This window comes from Poecilia reticulata, chromosome 2, assembly GCF_904066995.2.
Source record: "Poecilia reticulata chromosome 2, P_reticulata-male-v2, whole genome shotgun sequence".
Classification (NCBI taxonomy): Eukaryota; Metazoa; Chordata; class Actinopteri; order Cyprinodontiformes; family Poeciliidae; genus Poecilia; species Poecilia reticulata.
The window spans coordinates 19,972,563-19,989,409 of record NC_088831.1 but is presented as its reverse complement, the minus strand read 5'-3'; the positions used below and the strand labels follow the sequence as shown (position 1 = coordinate 19,989,409).

The 16,847-nt window shown below is 38.7% G+C and overlaps 4 protein-coding genes across 4 annotated transcripts; all 4 read left to right on the top strand.

Moving 5' to 3' along the window:
* The first annotated feature begins 2,770 nt into the window (after positions 1 to 2,770).
* LOC108167197 (olfactory receptor 11A1-like) lies at positions 2,771 to 3,884 on the top strand. The gene has a single exon (XM_017310412.2). It carries the CDS (start codon positions 2,961 to 2,963, stop codon positions 3,882 to 3,884), a length of 924 nt encoding a protein of 307 aa, XP_017165901.2. The 5' UTR covers positions 2,771 to 2,960.
* Positions 3,885 to 8,243: 4,359 nt separating this feature from the next.
* On the top strand, positions 8,244 to 10,016 carry LOC145554158 (olfactory receptor 6N2-like). The gene has a single exon (XM_081613608.1). The coding sequence runs from the start codon at positions 8,548 to 8,550 to the stop codon at positions 9,466 to 9,468; it is 921 nt and encodes a 306-aa protein (XP_081469734.1). The 5' UTR covers positions 8,244 to 8,547; the 3' UTR covers positions 9,469 to 10,016.
* Positions 10,017 to 12,994: 2,978 nt separating this feature from the next.
* On the top strand, positions 12,995 to 14,451 carry LOC108166105 (olfactory receptor 6N2-like). Its single transcript, XM_017303663.2, has one exon. The coding sequence runs from the start codon at positions 12,995 to 12,997 to the stop codon at positions 13,913 to 13,915; it is 921 nt and encodes a 306-aa protein (XP_017159152.2). The 3' UTR covers positions 13,916 to 14,451.
* Positions 14,452 to 15,319: 868 nt separating this feature from the next.
* LOC145555285 (olfactory receptor 5AC1-like) lies at positions 15,320 to 16,361 on the top strand. The gene is given in 2 exon segments (XM_081616855.1): positions 15,320 to 15,904; positions 15,906 to 16,361. Coding segments are annotated over 2 exon segments (942 nt in total). The 5' UTR covers positions 15,320 to 15,418.
* Positions 16,362 to 16,847: the final 486 nt, after the last annotated feature.

The following is a 16,847-nucleotide window of genomic DNA, read 5'->3' as shown; positions in this document are numbered from 1 at the left end:
CCACTTTTGCTCTTGTATGAAATTCCTTTTAGACGTTTCTGCTTGGATTCATTTTGCTTCCATGTTCTTGGACTGAGGTGTTTATTTCTTTTCTTTTTGCCTGCATCTTTTAATTCAACATCCTCATCCTGCTGTTCTAAAGTTGTTGCCACTTCTAAGGCTGTTTTTATCTTCAGAAAAAGAGGACTCCTCACAGGTTGGGGTATAGTCCGGATCTTGAATGACATCATCACCATCATCATTTGATATCGCCTCTTCTTGGTGTGGATGTGTCTGCTTGGCATCTTTAACTTTGTCCATGGGAGCAGATGATGCATCATTATAAACATACTGCATCATCTCTTTATGGATGATTGATTCTCAGTAGATGAGGACAGACTGGTGTTATCAATATCAAGTGCATCTCCTACCAAAATGGAAAAACAATTATTAAAACCTTTCAAAAATGTGTGATTATTCTGACAAACATGAATTGCCTTTGAGGTCAATTGTATTAAGATACATCGTGAATTCTCAAAATGGTTTGCAAGTTGCCTCTAGATACAGCAACACAGGCACACTATAACACCAGTCAAATAATTTACGATTACTTATGTTCAACTGAAATTTTCATTAGTTAAAATCAATCAAGTAAAGAGGGTCCTTTGTGAATTTTTTCTAGACTGTAGATTACATTACAGTATTGAAAACTTTCTTAGTTAGATGACTCTGGAGTCTTTCCACTGTTTGTGCTTTTTAGCTAACTTACATCCATCTATTATCGATACCTTTTATTCCTCATTAGGGTCATGGTTAATGCTGGAGGCAATCCCAGCTGGCTTCGGGCAAAGGCAGGGCACACCCTGGGCAGGCCGCCAGTCTATCACAGAGCATTTTTAGCTAGCTTCCTAAACTAAAATTTTCACAAAAGATCACATTTTATGCAATTTTGATACCCTCTTATATTTAGTAACATCTCACTTCCAACATGGGTAGAGTCCTGTCTTGGAAATAGCATCAGTAGCTGTGTAGATTTGTCTCCTTGAATCATTCCATCTTGAAAAACTTCTAAAATTGCCTAATCATTGTCTGGTGACTTAAGCAAAATAAAACTGCCTATGTAGGCAATTATATAAAAGGGGTAAAATTGCATGATCTGTTTATGAGGATGTAGGCAATTTTACCAGAGGTGGCCAGCATCACGAAGAGATGATTTAGTCAAAAAAAAAAATCATTTTTGAAAAAAAAAAAATAACTTAGGCAATTATTTTAAGAATGTGACGATATGCTATTTATAATAACTGCGGAGATTTTCTGTTGTTAATCGTATCGGCCATGTTGGTAATATATTTTGCTGAAGTCTGAATTCCTGTGAATAGACAGCACGACGCTAAGTAGTTTCAATGTCGTTAACGTTAACGTCATTTAACGAAAACATACATTTAATCAAAATCTCAGGCTTCGGTTATTCCATGCAAATGTGTGGAGGACCACAACTGACATAATTAAAAATAAAAGAAATATTATATTGTTTTTCCTTTTACTTACGTATGCGTTTTCATCAAGAAATGTATTTTCTTTTGCTTTTTCCTTATACAAGCTTTCGTTCTGTCGCCATTGCCTCGTCTCCTCTCTTTACTTATCCACATGCATTTCTGCTTCATTATTCAAACGAGGTGAAGTGTGTTCCTGGTCCAGCAGGGTTCATGTGCATGCCTGCGCTTTTGGCCTCGGTTTAGCAACAGAAGTAGTTATGGAGGAAGCACAAAGACAGTTTGTGTCCGAGTTGTTAAGGGAAGCTGTGAATAGACTGCTGGATGAGCAGTCTATTCAGGGAGATAGACTTCTGCAATTTTGTCGAAGACGTTATTTATATTGTAAACTTATTAGCATCCACCGTTCAACTCCACAAGCACAAGGCTCCACGAAAAGACCAAGGAGCAACACAAGTAAGTGTTTTTTCCCCTTCCAGTAACTCTACACTTCCACTGGAATATTATTTCTCTTTGTTAAGCCACTTATTTCAAATTTAAAACAGACAGAAATTAAGATTTTTCTCATTTTATTCAGTGGAAGACAAAGAGTCCATTGATAACAGCCTAGCAAACAAGTGTTACGTTTTTGAATTTGTGTTATCTTTCACAGCTCTGATGAATTCACAAACTGTCTCTACCAAAACTTTTCAAAGTTGAGGACTGCTGGTGGCTATGAGTCGCTCAAATGTTCTGGTAACAGAAGATTTCTGGACTACGTTGAGCCTCGCTGCATCATCCTCAACCTTAGATATATTTCCAACGTAGCCTTACCAGAGTTGCAAGCCCTCATTTCCAACACCATTGAGAAGCTAATAGCCATTCGGCTAAATTTATTACAGTCTTTGTGGACTTAATGAGTTCAGGCAGATCTGTACTAAGTAGATCACAAATAAAAATCATTGTAGTTCATTAAAATGTTACATTTTGCATAAACAGATTAAAATATTTGAAGCATAGTGGGTGTATAATTGTTAATTAAGTGAAGCAATACCTTGAACAATAAACTGATTGAGTTGATCAACCAACTCAATCAACTGGTGTCTCAACTGGAGAATAAAGCTGTTTTTAAAGTTAGGTTTTATTTTGTATATAGTTACTATATTTTAACTGTTGAATACTGTGGACTGATTAGCATATTTGCGAATCAAACTGTTTTTTTGTTTGTTTGTTTGTTTTGTCTAGCTAGTTGATATTAATAATGTGAGAGCCATATTGATGTCACTGTTTTGTGAAAAACACTTAACTCGTTGGCCAGGCCTAAAGAGACAACATCCTGGGAGGGGAAAGCTGTCTAATAAAAAACCTTCCACACACGCACACTAGCATCATAACGCACCAGATTCAGGTAACGAAGTATACGCGTGTTGTGAACTGGATATTGATGAAACTGTCACAGTTGTTTGTGTGTTTACTGACTGAAACTTAAATGAATGTTTTAGCACAGCCATGGATGGTAAAGTAAACGTTACCTACATAACTCTGTCCGGATACGTAGATCTGAACAAATACAGATATTTTTACTTTTCTGTTATTTTTACGGTGTACATTTTGATCATTTGCAGCAATGCTACTATTTTGTATCTCATCTGGATTCATAAAAACCTCCATGAGCCGATGTACATCTTTATTGCAGGTTTGTTGTTTAACTGTGTTATTTACAGCACTAACATTTACCCAAAGCTTCTGGTCGACTTTTTGTCTGAAGAACCGATCGTGTCGTATTCGGCCTGCCTCTTACAGTTTTTCATGTTTTATTCTGTGGCTGGTTCAGAGTTCCTCCTGCTAGCAGCCATGGCCTTCGACAGATATGTGGCGATTTGTAAACCTCTGAGGTATAGAAATATAATGAAAGGAAGTACTGTCCGTGCTTTCCTGATCATAGCTTGGTGTTTTCCTGCTTGCCATCTCGCTGTGCTGGCCATACTGAGTGCCAAAGCTAAACTGTGCAACTTTAACTTGGATGGGATCATTTGCAACAACAAGATGTACACAATTCACTGTGTGAGATCAAGAGCGCTGACTGTATTTGGGGTTGTTGCTTTATTCGATTTCGCGATTCTTCCCACCCTCTTCACAGTTTTTACATACGCAAAGATATTCATGACGTCGTATCGGAGCTGTAAAGAATCCAGGAGAACAGCTGCGCAGACCTGCGTGCCCCACCTGCTGGTTCTGACCAGCTATTTCTGTGTGATGACATACGATGTAATTGTAGCTCGAGTGGAGTCGGATTTCTCCAAAACCGCAGGCTTTATAATGACGATACAAACGTTTCTGTATCACCCTCTGATAAATCCATTCATGTACGGGTTCAAGATGAAGGAGATCAATAAACATCTGAAGACGTTGCTCTGTTCAACCAAAGCATGAAGCAGTTCTTTCTGAAATTATTTCAGCTCATGGAATATCTCATACTACATCTATTGTATCAGTAAGCTGTCCGTATTTTAAAATAACCCAAGGATTCACATTCCCAACGCAGATTCATGTCCCATACTAACCTGACATGCAGGTTTTCAAACTGTAATAAATAAACAATTCTGGCATCATTTTTACTGCATCCTTTAATGACCCAGTGTGCAAAATGGCTGATATTGTGTTAAGTAAATTTTTTGCAATGTGAAAGGAATAATTATATCTGAGCCAATCTGTATACGGGGCAGTTAAATGTAATGATGTATGAAGAGCATATGAAGGATTCTGGAGAAAGGAACATTTTGACACAGATGTCTTTCCACAATTTCCCTTGTTTGGGGCCAGAAAGATGGAGATATTTTTCCATGGTATGTAAAAATATATTTCATAACTTGCTCAAGAGGTCACATGTCAATATTGAATTTATTGACTTCATCAAAATATCTTGCATTGTCTGCCTTTCCTTATTCGAGATTTTCTAAATCCTGGCGTCTGAGTGTATGTGTTCTTACTTTTGTTTGATTAAATTTCATCACCGTTTTCTATTCATCTAGTTTTTAAAAAAATAGCTTGTGATTAGTGGATAAAACTAGGCCACTCTAAATATTTGTGCTGGTTTTTTTAGCCTTTCTGGGGTTTTTGAGAGTCACTGATGTGCTTCACATTATTGTTATACCCCACGCTGTCATGATGTTGGTCAGTGTAGCGTTGGACCCAAATGCAGAGAGGTGGAGGAAGTAGCTGAGTTTGGTGATTTAATGATAAAAGAAAGATAAAAATAAAACTAAAACAAACCCAGAAGCATCCAGGCAGGAAACACGAGGGGAACACAGGAAATCACAAAACATTGACAGGAGAAGACATGAGGATCCAGAGATTTGTGGGTGAGGCAGGAGCCAGGCTGAGGATAAAGAGAGGAAGTGGCTCAGGGGAACAGAAAATAAACACCAAAGAGTAACTGACAAAAGAAACATGAATATCTGGAACAGAGAATAACTAGAAAAAAAGAAAAATCATAACTAGAATCACTAAGGAAGAACAGAAGTGCAAAAACAGGGCAACTTCAGGAAAAATATTAGGAGAAATATATTTTTGCCTTGTTACCTTAATATGCATTGTTTTTTTTTGTTTATTGAATCTAAATGTATCTTTACTCATTAAAAGTCAGACAATAAAATGACAAGTTTGTTTTCCCCAAGAATGTGATATACTGAGCTCCACTATCAATGCGTTGTCTTAAGTGATCCTTTAGCACAAGATCAAATATAGCCATCAGCTCCACGTCTTTTAGAAAGTTCCCATTATTGGCCTGATGTACTGTGTCACCAGGTTTCTTTCTGCCAGTGACTGGATGATACTAATTAAGCATGGAGCTTAATCAGTAATTAGAGAGACGCTGGAGCACGTCTGTCTCTCCAGCGATTCTTTTCTGCCTCCACAAGGCCCATATCAGTCTCATCAAGTTTTACCTTGTGAAAGATGGAAAGCAAATTCCTTCCATTTTACCACATCGTTACAATAATCTCCACTATTTTCTTGGTAGTGCCCCAATGTTAGCGCAATCGTGCTGCGCTTCGGTTGACAGTTTTGAGGACTTTTGGGAGAATAATGGGGATCAGAAGCAATAGTCTGCAACTCTAACTCTTGAATAAGTCCACCTGACTTTTTCCCCATTGACCAGCTGTTTGTAGACATGACAATGAAAGCTTCGACCATCATGCCTTTTGGGGAAGGAAAAACTGTCCCTGGCAGGAAGTGGTCCTCTCATCACCGGTTCAGTCCTGTCTAGATGTGAGAGGACAGATGGTCTCTCAGCTGGGTGGAGCTGATGATCCGTGGTGTGAATGGACTTGGATGTGGAAGCTTCTGGGGAAGAGACAAAAGAATGATTAATAATAAGGCATTCTGTTAGGCATTGCAAAGCCTGTTGCCCTGTAGATCTGTCCTGTAAATCTATTATCATGTGGCTGCACATTTGTTTCTCTAGAAAAAAATTAACTTATTTTAAAACAGTTGAATGATCACGCTTAGCATTATGTAATTATGTGCAGGACCAGGATGCTGGTCAATTTAATGCAAAATGTTAAAACTACTAACGCACGTTCTGGTGGCAGGTCCTGCTTTTTGTCTTCTGTAAGATCTTCAATGTCGTCTTCATCACCAATAACAACAAGGCTCAAACAGATTGGTGTAGTCTCTGTGGAGCAAACAGGTGTACACAATATAGATGGGGAAAAAGCATAAAGATGTACTACCAGCTTTCCTTAACGAAACATTCAATTTATGTCAGAAGTTATATATACAACATCTAAAGTAAATAAATGTACAATAGATGCATCAGTGTCACTTTGTCATGATGACGCTACACACACCTTCCTTTATGACAGAAGCCCCTACACACCTGTACCAGGAGCTCTGGACAGTGAGACATTGACTGGTGCCTGGATTGTTGTCCTCATCCAAATCCATAACCTGAAAACAGAAAGGACGAGAGTAAAACTTAATGATTGACCAATCTACAGTTATTTAAACATTAAAGGTTTGATACTACCCATGTTGACTCAAGCCCAGGGGCACACATCCTCCTAAACCCGGCCCTGCCTCTCTCACTTTGTTTCTGTCCAAATCTTCAGAGTAGCATTCACATGCTTTTTCAGTCTGGCCCTTCTCTGTGTGGAGGCAGAAAACAATGTGTAAAGCTTTTACAAAGCCCCAAAGTACTGTATTTTCCGCACTTTAAGGCGTACCTAAAAACCTTCAATTTCCTCAAAAGCTAACGGTGCGCCTTATATATGAACCCATATTGAGCCACAGCAGGTCTAGCAACTACGGTAAGCAGCCGCCGACTTCATTTTCCCTATATAAGAAGAAGCGCGTGGTGCATGCTGGGATAGTTGTCAGACCGCTGGTTTGTTAATAAAGTTTGACTGACCTATCTACCTACCGACCTGATAATCAGGTCGTCTGCAGGTCATTTAGCACCACGTTCTCCACAAACATGCTGTGCGCGAACGGAGAAGGGTCACCATTGTCCGGCCACGCCCCGGCCCAGTTGCAGAAGGCTCTCCTCGCCAACCGGAGTCGGACTGTTTTGTTGACATTCAGTTTAGTGCAGCTCCATCTAGTGGATGCATAACATAACTCCAGCCTCCGCTGTAGCTTCTATTCTATGCGCCTTATAATGCGGTGCGCTTTATGTATGAAAAAAGTTTTAAAATTGGCAATTCATTGAAGGTGCGCCTTATAATCCGGTGCGCTTTATAGTGCGGAAAATACGGTAACTTGTGGTATTAATGGATCCTTTTGCAGCATCTGCCACAACCAAATTCGGTGAATGAGCTCCACAAGGAACCAAAAGAGCTCTGGGGTTGATCTGAAGAGGTCTAGCCTGAACTCCTTTTTGTCCCTCTCATGTTCACCTCGTTGTCAAATAACTGACCTCTGCAGTCCTCTTCTAGTTTCTTCAGAAGTAAGGAGGCCAAATGCTTCCCGGTGGATTCTTCTTCTGCCTCCCAAAACCCCATGAAATGCTCCTTAACTGGGGACTTCTCCAGTAGTGAACCAGTTCGAATCACAACGGATAACTCTCTGGTGTGGCTGATATATGGAGTGAAATCTAGAATTATAGAAAAAATGTTGCTTTGTTTAATGAAGCACTACAACAAGTAGACTTCTGGTTTGTGTGGCTTTCGTCGTGGATCGCAGGACCAGATCTACATCCTCAACAGGATCCTGGAGGGTTCGTGGAAGTCCGCCCAAGCAGTCTACATGTCCTTTGTTAACTTGGAGGAGATGTTTGATCATGTCCCACTGGGAATCCTGTGGGGGGTTCTCCAGGAGTATGGGGTACCAGGCCCTTTGATACTGGCTGCTAGGCCCCTGTATGACCAGTGTCGGAGTCCGGACCACATTGCCGGCAGTAAGTCGGGTTTGTTTCCAGTGAGAGCTGGACTCAGCCAAGGCTGCCTTGTCACAAATTCTGCTGACAGGCTTGGGCATCTGGTTATGATGGAAGCCACCAGATGGAGACCCAAAGAAAGACGTGAAAGCTGGAACAAGAGGCTGGGGAGAGGGAAGTGTGGGTGTCTGCTTAGGGTGATAACACTGTGGCGATGGATGGATGGACGGACTCCTTTAAAATTTTTATTCTTTCTGATCTTTAGAAAGATGCTTGAGCTGTTTAGTGTGTAGTAAGAGGGGAAGGCAAAATTTATACAGATAATTAATTGCATTTGTAGAATACTGTGGTTTGTTTATTGCTACCATTGAGTATTTACAGTTATATACCGTATCTTCATAACAATCACTCTGTCTTCCTTATCTTTCTTTGTACGAAATGCAATTTTTACAACAACACCGTGTGTCTGAAAGGTTGTGTAATGATACTGTATGGAACAACAGAAATAACAGTGGTGCCTTCAGAGATTACAGTCTTCAGAGAGGAGGGCAGGAACTTATAAAACAATCATTCAGCAGACTCAGATACGTATTCGGAGCTTCTGTTGGTCACAGGAAGTTCGTCTGCAGATCATTACTTGTATTGTGAATTGGACGTTGATCAAACTGTATTACATTTGAACTGAATCTGCCTGAAGAATTTCAGTCGGCTGTAGAAAACATGGATGACAAGATCAACATTACCTACATAACTCTGTCTGGGTATGTAGATCTGAACAGATACAGATACTTTTACTTTTTCATTGTACTCACTGTGTACATCTTAACAGTCTGCAGCAATGCTACTATTCTGTATCTCATCTGGATTCACAAAAACCTCCATGAGCCGATGTACATCTTCATCGCAGCTTTGCTGTTTAACGGTCTTCTTTACAGCACCAACATTTACCCAAAGCTTTTGATCAACTTCTTATCTGAAAAACCGAACATGTTGTATTCAACTTGTCTTTTACAGTTTTTTTTGTTTTATTCTTTTGGTTTTGCAGAGTTCCTCCTGCTAGCAGCCATGGCCTTTGACAGATATGTGGCCATATGTAAACCTCTCAGATATAGAAATATGATGAAAAGGAGTACGGTTAATATTTTCCTGGTTCTATCTTGGTTTCTACCGGCTTGTTGTTTTGCAGTGCAGGCAATTCTTAGTTCAAAAGCTAAATTATGTGCATTTAACTTGGAAGGAATATTTTGCAACAACACTATTTATGCCCTTCAGTGTGTGAGATCAACAACTATCACTGTAGTGGGGATTGTAGCTTTATTACATGTTGTAGTTCTTCCTATGCTCTTTACTACCTTCACGTACGCAAACATATTTAGAATATCTTACCGCAGCTCTAAGCAGTCCAGGAAAACGACAGTAGAGACCTGCGTGCCTCACCTGCTGGTTCTGACCAGCTACTTCTGTTTGATGACGTACGATGTAGTAATAGCCCGAGTTCAGTCCGATTTCCCCAGAATTGCACGATTCATAATGACGATGCAGATATTTCTCTATCATCCTTTGTTAAACCCGTTCATTTATGGTTTTAAAATGAAGGAAATTAATAAACATCTGAAGAGATTGTTCAGCTCAGTAAGTTAGAGATTTAATTTTAATTTTTTTTTAGTTTCATTGCTTTCAAATCATTTTACTGCATCTCATTTTGGTATTCAAAATGTAAACATCGTAATTTACATGTGACTAGATTAAGGTTTAGCCGTGTTCATTGTCTCCGTTGTGACGTAACCGATCGTTACTGTGCAGCAGCAGCAGGATGGACTCATGTCGTCACAAAAAGACGTCGATTTTGCTTCCCAACTCCAAGGAATGTTTTGAATGTCCACTGGAACCAACAGGAATCCTTCCTGATTGTTGCAGCAGTTCATTCACTGGAGTACGTAAAATATAACCTGCCTTAACAGCGTCTCGTTTAACCCAACCTCCATTTACTTTATTTGTAATTACAGAATTTCACTGCGTTCCACTTCGGGAACACGGTTTGGTGTTTTTCCTGATGATGTGTAGATGTGTGTGTGTGTGTGTGTGATGCTGTATTATTGAAAATAAATACTCAAAGGGAAGGTGTTTTTGAGAGAGATGAATTATGCAAATGTCTGATTATTTGACTGGTTGATGGCCAGTAAAAAAAAAAAAAAGTAATGGGGAAAGCCTAGACTGGACTTTCCTTTTTAAATGGGACATTTCCTCATTAAAAAAAGTTAAGAAAAAACTTGTTTAGGCTACATTTTTAAATATCTGACTGTTGTGACACTGTTATCTGCTTCTTATGCATATATGTGTTCTTTGAATTTTATACATGCATTTGTTGTATGTTGTACTTCTAAAACTGGATGACACAAGGGCATGTAACTTTGTGAAAACTTGTACTTAATAAACTGCTTTCATATTTAAATATGCTTTTAATACTTTCAAACACTTGCTGGGATTTCAAGCTGGCTCCTCTTTGCTGCTGGAAACACTCAAACCTGACTTTGTTACAGATTCTGACCAAAATTTAGGGAAATAAAATCTTAATCATATCCTATTAACATAAAATTATATTTTATTTCTAAGTCTGTTCTGGGATTGTACGACTCAGAAGCTGTAAAGACAAACTTTATTTAGACTTATGCTGACATCAACATAATGCTCTTCAAATTAAAGATTAGGCCTGTCACAATAACAAATTTTGCTGGACAAGTTCATTCACTGGAGTATGTAAAAAAAAATATTGCGATAAACGTTTCAAGACCTTTTGACACTGATTTAATGGAAATAACATAATAATGTGTGTGATTTCCTGCCGTAGATAGATACACTTTATTTTCAAAAGAACACATAACACTGGAACTGATAAACTAAATAAAGAAAACAACCAAAAATAAAATGGATTCTCAGTCTCCATTAACATAAAACGTACTTGAATAAAAACTAGACAACATAAAGCCAAAGTGGAAATAAATACTGCATTCAACCAAAAGAGTGCAGATAATGGAGTCTGTATACTATATTTCCTTCAGTAATCACTAGATTTAGATAGAGAAGATGGGCACATCTGACTACCTAATGCAATAGTTCACACTACACGATGTTTTGCCCCTATTTTCCCTTTACGACAATCTTAGATCGTTGGTCGTTCCAAGATTGTCGCTGGTGATTTCATAACCGATCATCCTGCAGTGTGTGGTGTGTTAAGGTAGATCGTCGTGGCCGCTCCGATCTAAATCGGGCTTTCCCTGATTGGGAGCTTAACGCTGAATGTGACAGGTAGCCAATCAGAAAGCGCGGATTCTCCACCGCGCTTTCTGAGGGGAAATTACGGGGGGAATCCCGAACAGCTGAAACGGCGCAACCCAAAGTCCAGCGGACATCGGAGATGATTTGTGGAAACAACATTAATGTTTATTCAACATTTTGTGCAAAGAATATAGAAATGACAAGGGGAGGAGTTGGAGCCAAATTGCTACGCAGTTGATAAACCCGGTAAGTTTTCAGTTGTTCTTTGTTAATGTGACATAAATAGGTTATAATGATTTTCATTCAGTCACGACTTTACGACTCTGGCCACATGCATCACAGATAGATTCTAGTAAAGCATTGATTAATGCCTGGTTTTAAAATTAGTTAACTGGACTTGTAGCCATTATTTTGTGCCCATGTGGCTGGACACCACACAGCACGACGAACCCGATCGAACCATTATACCGGGGATTTCTGTCGGCTAATGTGTCTCTCAGGTTTTGAAAATGGGCCGACAGTCAGCCGACAACTAGTGTAGTGTGCGCTCTGCGCTGGACATTCCCTGACTGGGAGCTTAACGCTGAATGTGACAGGTAGAATGTGACAGGCAGTGGTTCTTAACCTGGGTTCGATGAGTCGGTCTCAGGGGTTCGGCGGAGCCTCTGCCGCGGAGGTAAAGACACACTTGTGTAAAGTCGCGCCCCGCTTTGCCATCACTTGCTGCAGAGGATCACGTTACATTGCTTAGCCAATCAGTGCTGCGGAGGAGCACTGATTGAAGGAGCTCCACTCTCAGCATGGATTTGAACTTGTGTCTTTAATTACTTCAGCAAAGCTCACAGTTTTTACCAAATTCTGCAGCTTTCAGTGTACTTCAAAATCTGCTCTTAGTCGCATCTTTTCTGGGTTGCTACTGCCTCTAGTGGCGTGGAGGTGGTAACACAACTAATATAATTACATTACTAAATCAGAATACCGCAAAGTCTTTATTATTCATTTTTTTCATTCTCTTAAGAATGTAGAGCTAATTAAATGATCTAAAGATCTTAAAGTGGTTCCAGTTTCTCTCGATGGCCAGCCTGTTGAAACTGTGGCAAATTTTAAATACCTTGGGTTGTTCCTGGACAGTCAGCTCAACTTTGCTGAAAACACTGACTATATTTTGAAGAACTGTTCTCAGAGACTCTACCTTTTAAGAAGACTTGGTGATCTTGGGGTGACCCAACTAGATTCTCACCAACTAGAATCTAGAATCCTCCTGCTATCGGTGGAGAGCACCAGAGTTGAGCCTTTTTTCATTCAGTGTCATCAACAGAAAGAAAAAAGGCAGTAAGAGAAGATGGTAGCCGATAATGAAAATGAGGTCGATAGGTATAATTTATCGTGCGATTAATTGATTTATTGTTTATCGCGACAGGACTAGTAAAGATTATATTCTGCTCATTTTTATAAGCAGCATTCATTTATTTTCAGGTAACTTTATGTTGAACTTGTAGAAAAACATTTCTTAAAGCCTTCATTGTCTTATCTAAGCTTTGCTATGAAGGTGTGTTTGTCAAAAGTTTGAACCAGAAAGTTAAAATAACTCTCCCAAAAACACGTGTTCATAAAACTCCTTGATGACATCATTATGGCTCATTTTACCTTTGGATAATTATGCCCAGAGCAGGGTTCAGAAACCATCTTACTGCTCTCCACCCTTCAGAGAAGAGGGCAGGAACTTATAAAACAATCATTCAGCAGACTCAGATACGTATTCGGAGCTTCTGCTGGTCACAGGAAGTTCGTCTGCAGATCATTACTTGTACTGTGAATTGGACGTTGATCAAACTGTATTACATTTGAACTGAATCTGCCTGAAGAATTTCAGTCGGCTGTAGAAAACATCATGGAAGACCAGATCAACATTACCTACATAACTCTGTCTGGGTATGTAGATCTGAACAGATACAGATACTTTTACTTTTTCATTGTACTCACTGTGTACATCTTAACAGTCTGCAGCAATGCTACTATTCTGTATCTCATCTGGATTCACAAAAACCTCCATGAGCCGATGTACATCTTCATCGCAGCTTTGCTGTTTAACGGTCTTCTTTACAGCACCAACATTTACCCAAAGCTTTTGATCAACTTCTTATCTGAAAAACCGAACACGTCATATTCAACTTGTCTTTTACAGTTTTTTTTGTTTTATTCTTTTGGTTTTGCAGAGTTCCTCCTGCTAGCAGCCATGGCCTTTGACAGATATGTGGCCATATGTAAACCTCTCAGATACAAAAGAATTATGAGGAAAAGTCATGTGGCTGTTATCCTGGTTCTATCTTGGTTTCTACCTGCTTGTTATCTTGCAGTGCAGGCAATTCTTAGTTCAAAAGCTAAATTATGTGCATTTAACTTGGAAGGAATATTTTGCAACAACACTATTTATGCCCTTCAGTGTGTGAGATCAACAACTATCACTGTAGTGGGGATTGTAGCTTTATTACATGTTGTAGTTCTTCCTATGCTCTTTACTACCTTCACGTACGCAAACATATTTAGAATATCTTACCGCAGCTCTAAGCAGTCCAGGAAAACGACAGTAGAGACCTGCGTGCCTCACCTGCTGGTTCTGACCAGCTACTTCTGTTTGATGACATACGATGTAGTAATAGCCCGAGTTCAGTCCGATTTCCCCAGAATTGCACGATTCATAATGACGATGCAGATATTTCTCTATCATCCTTTGTTAAACCCGTTCATTTATGGTTTTAAAATGAAGGAAATTAATAAACATCTGAAGAGATTGTTCAGCTCAGTAAGTTAGAGATTTAATTTTAATTTTTTTTTAGTTTCATTGCTTTCAAATCATTTTACTGCATCTCATTTTGGTATTCAAAATGTAAACATCGTAATTTACATGTGACTAGATTAAGGTTTAGCCGTGTTCATTGTCTCCGTTGTGACGTAACCGATCGTTACTGTGCAGCAGCAGCAGGATGGACTCATGTCGTCACAAAAAGACGTCGATTTTGCTTCCCAACTCCAAGGAATGTTTTGAATGTCCACTGGAACCAACAGGAATCCTTCCTGATTGTTGCAGCAGTTCATTCACTGGAGTACGTAAAATATAACCTGCCTTAACAGCGTCTCGTTTAACCCAACCTCCATTTACTTTATTTGTAATTACAGAATTTCACTGCGTTCCACTTCGGGAACACGGTTTGGTGTTTTTCCTGATGATGTGTAGATGTGTGTGTGTGTGTGTGTGATGCTGTATTATTGAAAATAAATACTCAAAGGGAAGGTGTTTTTGAGAGAGATGAATTATGCAAATGTCTGATTATTTGACTGGTTGATGGCCAGTAAAAAAAAGACTGGACTTTCCTTAATGGGACATTTCCTTATTGATCAGTTAAGAAAAAACTTGTTTAGGCTACATTTTTAAATATCTGACTGTTGTGACACTGTTATCTGCTTCTTATGCATATATGTGTTCTTTGAATTTTATACATGCATTTGTTGTATGTTGTACTTCTAAAACTGGATGACATAAGGGCATGTAACTTTGTGAAAACTTGTACTTAATAAACTGCTTTCATATTTAAATATGCTTTTAATACTTTCAAACACTTGCTGGGATTTCAAGCTGGCTCCTCTTTGCTGCTGGAAACACTCAAACCTGACTTTTTTACAGATTCTGACCAAAATTTAGGGAAATAAAATCTTAATCATATCCTATTAACATAAAATTATATTTTATTTCAAAGTCTGTTCTGGGATTGTATGACTCAGAAGCCGTAAAGACAAACTTTATTTAGACTTATGCTGACATCAACATAATACTGTTCAAAGTAAAGATTATATTCTGCTCATTTTTATAAGCAGCATTCATTTATTTTCAGGTAACTTTATGTTGAACTTGTAGAAAAACATTTCTTAAAGCCTTCATTGTCTTATCTAAGCTTTGCTATGAAGGTGTGTTTGTCAAAAGTTTGAACCAGAAAGTTAGGAACAGTAAAAATAACTCTCCCAAAAACACGTGTTCATAAAACTCCTTGATGACATCATTATGGCTCATTTTACCTTTGGATAATTATGCCCAGAGCAGGGTTCAGAAACCATCTTACTGCTCTCCACCCTTCAGAGAAGAGGGCAGGAACTTATAAAACAATCATTCAGCAGACTCAGATACATATTCGGAGCTTCTGCTGGTCACAGGAAGTTCGTCTGCAGATCATTACTTGTATTGTGAATTGGACGTTGATCAAACTGTATTACATTTGAACTGAATCTGCCTGAAGAATTTCAGTCGGCTGTAGAAAACATCATGGAAGACCAGATCAACATTACCTACATAACTCTGTCTGGGTATGTAGATCTGAACAGATACAGATACTTTTACTTTTTCATTGTACTCACTGTGTACATCTTAACAGTCTGCAGCAATGCTACTATTCTGTACCTCATCTGGAATCACAAAAACCTCCATGAGCCGATGTACATCTTCATCGCAGCTTTGCTGTTTAACGGTCTTCTTTACAGCACCAACATTTACCCAAAGCTTTTGATCGACTTCTTATCTGAAAAACCAATCATATCGTATCCAGCTTGTCTTTTCCAATTCTTCATTTTTTATTCTTTTGGTTGCTCAGAGTTCCTCCTGCTAGCAGCCATGGCCTTTGACAGATATGTGGCCATATGTAAACCTCTCAGATATAGAAATATAATGAAAAGAAGTACGGTTAATATTTTCCTGGTTCTATCTTGGTTTCTACCTGCTTGTTATATTGCAGTGCAGGCAACACTTGAGTTATAAAGCTAAATTATGTGCATTTAACTTGGAAGGAATATTTTGCAACAACACTATTTATGCCCTTCAGTGTGTGAGATCAACAACTATCACTGTAGTGGGGATTGTAGCTTTATTACATGTTGTAGTGCTTCCTATGCTCTTTACTACCTTCACGTACGCAAACATATTTAGAATATCTTACCGCAGCTCTAAGCAGTCCAGGAAAACGACAGTAGAGACCTGCGTGCCTCACCTGCTGGTTCTGACCAGCTACTTCTGTTTGATGACATACGATGTAGTAATAGCCCGAGTTCAGTCCGATTTCCCCAGAATTGCACGATTCATAATGACGATGCAGATATTTCTCTATCATCCTTTGTTAAACCCGTTCATTTATGGTTTTAAAATGAAGGAAATTAATAAACATCTGAAGAGATTGTTCAGCCCAGCCAAAAAAGTGCAAACACTAATTCACTGATCTTTTTTTTTCATAACTGCTCTCAATCTGTTTCCTGAATCTCATTTGGTTTTCAAAGTGACATTATGACTTAAATGATTCTGGATTCCATTTAAACCACATTTGATGTTTCAGCTATTTGACTGCAAGCAATCAAGGTTGTATTACTGCGCTTATATTACTGGTTTAATGATAAAATCATGAAAAAATTATTTAATCATTGCACCAGTACAAGACTGACCATATTGGGTATCCACTACGCCTGAAAAAACTTTTATGGTATATTTTTAAAATATCCTTGACAATGGTGAAATTATGTATATGTACACTGCTAGTTTCCTCCACACTTCATTGTTGAGATTCTGCTTGGCTTCTTTAGGGCTTACAGATACATTTATTGAACTGTGTAGTTTAGAATCTGAAGGAAACAACAACACGGGCTTATCATTTTGTTTAATATTAATTATGCGTTTAGTACTTTCAAACACGTGTTTTCCAGCTGGCTTC

Excerpts from the sequence above, each read along its gene's own strand:
- LOC145554158 (XM_081613608.1), top strand. The coding sequence starts at position 8,548 with ATGGATGACAAGATCAACATTACCTACATAACTCTGTCTGGGTATGTA.
- LOC108166105 (XM_017303663.2), top strand. The coding sequence starts at position 12,995 with ATGGAAGACCAGATCAACATTACCTACATAACTCTGTCTGGGTATGTA.
- LOC108167197 (XM_017310412.2), top strand. The coding sequence starts at position 2,961 with ATGGATGGTAAAGTAAACGTTACCTACATAACTCTGTCCGGATACGTA.